The sequence below is a fragment of the Gavialis gangeticus genome, unplaced genomic scaffold (assembly GCF_001723915.1).
Source record: "Gavialis gangeticus isolate Ggan-Ray unplaced genomic scaffold, GavGan_comp1, whole genome shotgun sequence".
NCBI classification, from domain to species: domain Eukaryota; kingdom Metazoa; phylum Chordata; order Crocodylia; family Gavialidae; genus Gavialis; species Gavialis gangeticus.
Window position 1 is genome coordinate 18,914,437 of NW_017729033.1, and position 9,437 is coordinate 18,923,873.

The 9,437-nt window shown below is 41.7% G+C and overlaps 1 protein-coding gene across 3 annotated transcripts in view; it reads right to left on the reverse strand.

Moving 5' to 3' along the window:
* Window positions 1–9,437, reverse strand: part of NELFA (negative elongation factor complex member A) — a 62,385-nt gene that overhangs the window by 39,838 nt on the left and 13,110 nt on the right. For all 3 annotated transcript variants that reach the window (XM_019526346.1, XM_019526347.1, XM_019526348.1), the window contains exons 2-4: window positions 8,795–8,966; window positions 7,143–7,304; window positions 6,114–6,203 (exon numbers count right to left, since the gene is read on the reverse strand). In XM_019526346.1, coding sequence (XP_019381891.1) covers window positions 6,114–6,203; window positions 7,143–7,304; window positions 8,795–8,966 — 424 coding nt within the window. The remainder of the gene's footprint in view (window positions 1–6,113; window positions 6,204–7,142; window positions 7,305–8,794; window positions 8,967–9,437) is intronic.

Consider the following 9,437-nt stretch of genomic DNA (forward strand, 5'->3'; position numbering starts at 1 on the left):
AGGTCTACTTACTATGTTATATGTAGCTTACAGTTTGCGACCCAGGAGCATAAGGCTAACCCATTATTATTACTATTAGACGCATACAAATACTTTTCATGCATATGATTTTAAAAATATATGAACCAACTGAAATGCGCTCCAGCAAATCGCAGGCTTGGTGCTAGCATAACAGGTGGCAAAATGCTTCCATTCTTGTACAATTATGAACTATAAATTTTAGCCATTTTTTGGCATTAAAAGTTTGTAATTTTACAAGAATGCATTTTGCTACCCGATACGCTAACCCCAGGCTCCTGCCATTGATGGAGCAAATTGCACCTCACAGAGCAGAGACACACAGACACCTCACCATTAAGAAATTCCTGCCCAGAAGAGCTTTCCATTTTTCCAGTCTCCTGTGAAATATGAAACATCATAAGCTGAAGGAAATATACTTTTACATCCTGCTTGCCACCAGACAATGTCGAGGTAAAAAGACTTTCAACCCTTCTCTGTGCCTAATCTGGACAAAATGAACTATTCCAACAGGAGACTTTACCTCATCTTCAGCTCTTCTGTGAAATACAAATTTTCATTTCTATGCAGAAGAACTTCTACAGTCTTTGCTGTCTCTCATCTTTCATGAGGCATAAGTGTGCCCAAAAGCTTGCAAATAAAGAAAATAATGTGTTTGCAAATATCCAGCTGGTCTAATAAAAGATATCACATCTTCCACGAGTTTTGATTCCTTCTCTCTTAGCACCTTAAGCTCTAAGATTTTACTGTCAAGGACAGATACATTTTTTGCACAGTTGGCAACATGCTCTTTAGTTAAGGATGGCAAATACTTTCCATTATAAAAATCAGTTTTCACTTGTTTAAAACTTTAACAAATCTTCAACCTTTGACCAAGATCTTCCAGCCTGGTTGCATAGCGCTAGCTAAAATACAGGGAGAGCAGGAGCCCAAGAATGTACCAGCAGCAGCAGCAGCAGCAGCAGCAGCAGCAGCAGCAGCAATGTAAAGTCTGAAGACATGTTGTCAAAACCACAAATCAACAGCAGCTCTTCCTCTGCCTATACCTGTACAAGCCCCATCCAGGTACAGACTCTAACCACCAACGCTTCCACTTGGGACACGGTCTAGATTTGTGGGATGCATTTCCCTACACATCCCTCCTAATGGATTCCTTCAGGAAACAGATGAAGGGAGGAGGCTGTGGCAATGCTAAGAAGCAATATGAACATGAGAAATTCCTTTGATGTGAGGAACAAGGAGGTTAAAAGGCCAAGCATGGGCAGATGCAACTGGGAGTTTAAACACACTGGTGTGCAGATGGTGTTGCTTGAGGGGCTTTGGTTTCTTTGGCAATAGTGTGGTGCTCAAGGAAGAGGGCTTGCTGAACAAGGACCCACCTAATGAAGGAGGGAAGAACTTATTTTGCACAAAGGCTCTGTGACCTAGTGAGGAGGGCCTTAAAACTAGGTTCAACAGGATTGAGCAAGTCCCACAGGTAAAGAAAAAGATGATATGGATAAAAGGCTAAAGGGGACAATGTGGGGAGTATGAAAAAGGTCATGAGTAAATCATGAGCAGGGCAATCAACTAGTCACTATCTTAGGGTGCAAGAAGCATGAGGAATAAGCAGAAAAAACTGGACTTCTTAGTACACATCAAATTATGATCTTAGATGGGATAACAGACTTGGTGGCACAGATTGCATTACAGGAATATTGTTAAGGATGGGTATAAATTTGGTCCAGAAAGGACAGATGAGGTAGGTCCAATCAGTTTTTGTTTTTTTGACTGTGCTGGGAGCAACCTTTTCAGTACAGATGATGGGGAAAAAAATCAACAGGGTAAAGGGGGCTCAATATACTTATTTCTAATAAAGAGGTGATGACTGAGAACCTGAAGGAAGGCAACTTGAGTATCAGTGATCAGCAGGGATCTGTATTTTCTGTTTGTCATGGAAAAAAAAACCACAGTAAAACCCAGATTTTATCCTTTTAAAAAGAGATAAAACACAGGAAAAGGCCAATTTCCCCCTTGCAAGCTGGCAGAATTCCAGCCTGCAATGGGCTGGGGGGGAGCAGGAGAGCGGTCAGCAGGGGGTACCAGGTCATGCGCACGCTCACACATGCACATGGCAGCCAGGCAGCCTGCAGAGTTCTTGCAGCTCCCCGCTGGTAAGTTGTGGGGGGGGAGGGGAATTGAGGCCCTCTATAGTGCAGGAGGGAGCCAAGTTGGCCTAGGGCTACTGCCCAGCCCAGCCCAGCCCAGGTGGTACATAAGGCTTGGGCCCTGGGCAGGGAGCAGGATGGAGCTGTGGGTGGCTCATCTAGGGTGTACTCCTGTGGTGGGGAGCAAGGGGGTATGTGCCCCCCATACTTGTGCATAGGGAAGGGGCGCACTGGTGGCTGTGGGCTCCCTGCCCTGCTGCCCTCCTCCCTGGGACCTCTGCAACCCAGCAGGTAGGACCCAGCGCAGCAGGGAAGAGCAGGGCAGGGAGGTTTGGTGCTGCTGCCAGGAGCCCTGCAAAGCCATGGTGAGATGCCCCCGCCCATGTGAAAGCAGCAGGGGGCACAAGCCCACGCTGCCTCCCCCACTGCTGTTGGGCGAGCAGGGGATGCATTGCCATGGCAGCACTGGGCAAGCAGGGGTGCCTTGCCATGGCACCAGGCTCCCAGCAGCGGCACTGATCCTCCCTGCTGTGGTCTGCCCTGGTGGGGCTGCGGAAACCCCAGGGGGAAAGCAGGGTAGGGAGTCTCAAGCCCACAACAGGCAGCCCACATTCACCCCTCCCCCTGACAGGCCCCACTTCAGCCTTGTTGCCTATGGGGGTGGGAGAGCCAGGCTCCATACTCCACTCCGCTGCAGTAGCTGCTGCCTCCCGCAGGTGGCAGCTGGGGCTCAAGCACTGCTGGGGAGGGCAGGGGGCTGCAGACCTGGGTACTTGGTTTCAAAGCCCTGGCAGCTGGGGGCCCCTCTAGCCGGGCACCAGCAGGTGGGGGGGAGCTGTGGCTTGCGAGTGAGGGGCAAAGGCATGTGCAGGGCATCAGTATATCAGGGCTGCTCAGGGCTACAAATGCCAACATTTACAGGTATTTAGAATTTATTTTATTATAGTGATTGGGGCACTGGTAGGCTTCCAGTGCTTTAGCACTGGACTGCAGATACACAGACTTCAAACTCAAAACTAGGGGGCAAGATTCCATGGGAGGCAAGTCTAAGGGAAGAAGGAATCCAGAAAAGTTAACTAACCTTCAGAACAAAAGCATGCTATGCTGATGTGAAGGATGGACAGGAAGTGCAGCAAGAGACTAGCCTGCAACTTAAAAAGGCATCTTCTAAAAAGTGAAAAAGACCATTATATTCACCTAAAATAATAACAGTTTATTACAGCGACGTGGGGACAAAAATCAGGAAGGCCAAGGCACAAATTGAGATACTGCTAGCAAAGGAAATAAAAAGGCAATGAATATACCAGAAGAAAGAGGAACACCACAGAAAAGCTAGGTCCCTTACTGACTCAGGAGATGAACCTAATAATACTTGATACAGAGAAGGTTGAAGCTAAAAGTTTAGCTACCACATTCAAAATAGCTCACAGTAAGCAGATAATCAGCTCAGTGTAGGGAAAAGATTACTTCAATAGCAGGATGTTTTCAAAACAGCATAGATGCATCTAGTACTTAAGGAACTGGCTGAAGGAAACTACAGAACTACTGAGTATTAACTTTGAAATAACAGGAAATGACAGGGATAGGCCCCACCAAATGAAGATGGGGAAGAACCTATTTGTGCATAGGCTTGGTAATCAAGTAACAAGGGGTCCAAAACTGCTTTGAATTGCTTGATTTTGCACATAAAATGTTCTTTCAACATTTATCTGGGTGCATCCATAAAAGCAGCAAGGCATTTACCATAATTTTTAGATGCTACAAAGAAATTAGAAGATATGGGACAGAGCATCTTGATCATCAACTTTCTTTCAACAAGAAAAAACTATGCACCTCCAGCCCTCTCCTTTTTTTTTGGAAAGGGTTCTCGGCATTGTCCACAAGGACTGATGAAGCTACCGATAGGCCAAAAAGCAGCTGTACTTGAGAACAGAAAATGCATGATCCATGTAAATAAATGCACTGACTTCTTAAAGGCTTTTGATCCCAATTGACTGTAAAGAGGTTACCTGTACATGCACCAAAGAAGAGACTGAGGAGGCCACTCCATAAACTTTAAAATTAATATAAACTAAGGATAAAGTAACCACCTCAAATTATATTAGAAACACAGCATATAACACTTACTAGTCTACTTAGTTCAGGTTAAAAACAGAATAAAACAGAAGTAGGGGAAGGGGAGATACTTTGGATACCCTTTTCATACAGGTATTATAAGTCACAAGCCTTGACTAGATTTACATTCATTATTACATTTTCCATACTTTGAGTCCACCAAGGTAAGGTATAGGGATACTTTCTGCTGTAAACATTACCCTTTTAGAGTACCCTTATGGCAATATACTAAAATATACATATTAGGGGCCCAATTCAACCTTGTTGAGTCATTCCTTTTATGCCATAACACCACAGATTCCTTCCGCTGAGTAGAATTTGTTCTATGCCAAAACAGACTGGCTTTTATGTTGAAGTCTTGAAGTTCTCACTCCACCAAGAACACCTTATCCATCTATTTTACTTTGTTAAGCAAAGACCTAAAGATGACTCAATACTCTTAATCTCCAGATCAATACATCTGGCTGTTGCAACCCTTTCCAATTGCAAGTGTGTTCTGCATTTGCTGAAATCACATTCATGACTTGGTATAACAGAGTGCCTTATACCTTGGTTATGACATGGTTAGTACTGGTCTCCTCTGTTCCCCAACATAGCACTGGGGAACCTCAGTATCAGCCACCAAGGGCAGGAAAGGCTGAGTGGAAGCTACGGAACAACTTGTATGGTTGAAGCCACTTCTGGCTTTAATAACCTCCTGAATGCCTTAGTCTGTTTTCATGCCCAGTAGCATTTCAACAGTGAAATACTGAACAGTAATAAAACACTATAAGTAGGCATCCTAAGCATTTTTCCACATTTAGCAGTGATGGCACTCTGTCATCTAAAAGAAACCATTCTAAAGGAGTCATCAACCCTTGCTTCCTGGAACATACTACAACTTTCCTACAGACTTTTTGCACCCCTGTGAAAATTCCCCCAGGATTTCCTTTCAACTGTGGGAGTGCTACTGCCCCACTGAAATGCATGCAGCAGCACATCAACAGAAGTCACTTATGCGTCTTTACATTACAAGCAACATAACTGTTCAATAGCATAACTGTTGAATGCAAGAGGCAGGCACACTTTGGATTTTGCTAGCTTGACAGAGCTGATTATGCAGTTTTTAAGTATAATTTCCTTTATGACAAAGAATTGTACATAGTTCTTGATAAATATATTGTACACTTATAGCCTATTTTAAGTACTGCAATAAAATACAGTAGTATTTTCCCCCTTTCTGTATTTTTAAAGCAAACAGTGAACATTCCTTGTGGAATAATTTGAAATTCCTCCTTGGTATAGCTAACCAAAATTACCATCAGGTTTGACAAACCAGGTAAGAAGTCCCATCCCTTTGCTTAGCTGCATTTTGGGTTCAGCTCAGTGTATTATCCTGTTCTATGAAAATGACAGCAGAGCTGGACAGACCTTAGGCTTTTTCCCCAGCTCAACAGCCAGAGTAGAATGTCAGGGACAGAAAGGAAGGGAACAGAAGTGTAAGCCATATGCTTTTACAGCTATTGTAACAAGTTAAACTCAAACTGCTAACTTCCTGGAACAAGAAAGAACTTAATTTACTCCTAGAACTGTGCCACTTACGAACTACCTCTTCCTTAACGGTACCATTTAACCCTATATTTTTGGCAGTGCTGTAAATGTACTAACCAAGTAAAGGAAAACGTATTCCTTTAAAACAAGATGTTAGAAACATTTAAGTAGGGAAAACAGAAATGCTCTGACTTCATAGAGAGAATTTTAAAATAAAAACAGAAGTGCATTGCATTTTGCCTAAACATGAACCAGACACACTTTTCTCAACCAAGCAATAATAATAGTATAAATGAGTCATACTTGTTGTATCTATTTTTTTGACCAGCCCTCTCCCTTTGGCATGGAAAGGCACTCCTGCAGTCTTCTTGAGTTGTTGTGCTGTTTCGGTTGCTAAAAGGAGAAAAGCTATAATTATTACTAAATCTTCACTGAAACGTACACTACTATATTTCCTACATAAGAGCCTTCTGAAGTTTAGTCTAGTGTGGACAATCCTATTTTTCACAATGAAAATTATTTTTGATCAAATGCTGGTGATCTGTTTCAATTATTAATCATGTAATAAAATACTAGTAGAAAGCAGAATTAAAAGGGCTTGTGCAGCTAATATCATTGTTTGAATTAGAGTAACACAATCTACTTGATAGGAAAAAGCAGGAGAGAGAAATAGAAGTTCATTAAAAATACCAAGCTACACATACTGATATTTTCCATTCAAACTGACTAATCAGGTCACAACATATACATGAATTGCTACAGAGTGCTATGTGCATGCAGTAAAATATTTTAAGTTCAGCCAGTTAAAGGAGTTAAGACTATTTTTTCTGCCTTTTTGTTAGTGAAAAGGCTTTTGGATTTCATCCTCAATAAGCCTACTGAGCACAGGAAAGCACGTGCTTACTGCCTATGCTCCCTGTTGCAAAAACATACGGCAAAATAAAGCTCAGTTACATTTCGATTTCATTTTTTTTGTGGCAAGAATCTTAACGAAGGCTTTCCCTAGCAAGTTTCTACAACTAACTATTAAATGTAAGACAGTGTATGCAACGTTGCTATTAAAACAAACAAATCTTGTGAACTTTGAAATCTAAATACCATTTTAAAACTACAAGAGCACATTAATTCAGTAATTACCCAAATGATTTGGTTAGGTTCACACCTGCTTTTATTTTGCTAAGATGCAGTTTTACACAAGCTGATGCATAACCTTGTTAAGAAGGGAAGATACAATGTACATTCCTGAACTGAAGAATACAACAGAGTTCTGTACTTCCCCTTTACCAACCAGTTTGCATAAATATTTGATTAACTAGCTGGGATAGTACTTACACTTCTGCAAGAGTTCTGCTCGAAGAGTGGCGCTTTTGGGTTTCCTTTTCAGCTGGAAATGTTTCACTGGGGGAGTAAGTGGCCCAGCAAGTGTTGTCAAGGCATTTTTGTTTAAGTACTGGCATTCCAACGGCAACATAGCTGAAGTTTCACATTCGCTTACTGTGTAAAGAATTAATAATACACGTGGGTATAAATGCCTCTTCTACAGCTGATTACAAGACCATTACATAGTTTTGCAAAGCGGGTTTTAAACTTCAGAATACCTGTTCAAATAACAAAGGTAACTACCATTTTATGCCAGAGGTCCAGAAACCTGCCAATTAATTTATATTCTAGTAACCCTGTTGCCAAGGTGGAGAAAAGTACAGTAAGATTTGCCTTGTAAAATATAAAGCCATTTTAAGAGTCTTTTTGCAGAGAACAAAGATTTAAAAGAAGCTGAGGTTTAACTCTCAGACATCTCAAAAGTACAAGCAACCTGGCCAGCCACAAAATACCAACAAATTACTGGAACTAGTAAAAGGACACTCTTCTGTTCTGAAAAGTGCAGAGTTCCATCTCCAAGGAGTTTTGCTATTAACCTACTCCACTGTAGGGCCCCAAGACCATCTCTGTCCATTAAAATCCCCCAACATTTCTACAGTTGCAGCTAGTACCAACAACTGTATAGCATCGCTTGCTAAAGTAATTACGGCAGCACTACCACACACATAGATAAAACAGTTTTACTATCAAGAAATCTATATTTGATTAAAACTGCAAAATTAGTCTATGCTAGCACTGTCACTGCTGTTACCATCAGTGGCAACCGTTGATCCTCCTGGATCATGGTGTATGCATAAGGGCCACCCAGACCTTTGATGCATATGCCTGGGCAGGATTTTTTGCAGGAGGGGAGGCTGCCCAAATCTTTCATCCTCCCTTTAGGCCACTGAGACAGAATCCACAGACCAGACTAAATCCAGATGTTTGATGCCTCCACGGCTGTAGTTATAGAAGTGTCTGGGAATCGAACCCAAGTCTCCTGTGTGGTAGACAAGGAGTCCATCACTGAACCGCAGGGGACTCCTGTTACCATCAGTGGAGCTGCATCAGTGGGTGACTTCCTAAGAGCCAAAAGGGTAGATATAGCCTATTCATATGGCCCAATAGTTGGCTCCTTCCCTACAAGTCCGCCCACAAAGTCCATTACAGGATCAGAGCCTCAGAGTAGACATTATACTATGCTTTAGGAACCATGGACAGATGGACAACAGACCCTATAACATGGCAGTTCTAAGTTCAACTGTTTTTTAAAATGTACACATATGTATGTCCTAAGTAGAAAACGAACTCCCTCAGTACAAAAACAAACAGGATGAAAAAGCAAACACAAGATATACATTTAGTACAAGTTAGCTGATATTTTCATACATTAGATTTACTCCAATTCCAGCTCAGGTGATCATTCCTTGCATTTCAAATGGAACTGAACCTATCAACAAGAATTAAACCTATATTTGTTGCTTCACTGTAGATCCCAGAACATACGGAGTGAAATCTAGGTTTGAAGTCACAAAAGCCAGGATTTTATCCATCGTGTTTTGAATGGATTTGTCAAATGTTTTGTATTTTCAGGCCAAATACCTAAGCAGAAAGCAACAGCTTACCTTTTTCTCTAAGTTCTCCTAAAATATCTTGAACATTGGGATTCTGTTCTTCAAGATCAAGGTTAAGGGAGCCAGTATCTGGAAAGGATTTTAAAATATCAGCTACCATTAAGACCCAGGGGTCTGAATCCAAGGTAGCGAGCTGGATAATTTCAGTCAGTGCACCTTTCATCTAACAAAAAAGAAAAAAGAAAATCAACTAATTGGCAACAGTCTTAAGCAAGTGGCTTTGTATTAGGAAATATATTCAGATACCAGCAAAAACATGCACAGCACATTACTTTGTATAGGAGCCTAATAGGCATTTTATACCCAAAATAAATGCATAAAAACTGAGACTAGAGCTAAGCCACTGACAAAGAATTAAAAATGTGTTTCAAGTCTTCCCAAAAATCAAGAATCTTTTCACGCAAAGTTTCAAATGGAAAAAAATATTGAACACATTCAGCCAAAAACCGACTGCTGACGTTATTTCCAGATGTAAACAGTGCTGGTTCTAGTCCTCTTATGCCCTAGAGCTCACATTCTGGGGTCATAACATATCTGGCAGCTGAGCAATGAGGTTACTCATCTGCAATATGGGAAGCCTCAACTCAAATCCCGCCCTGTCCCACCTTTTTTTTTTTTTTTTTTTTTTTTTTTT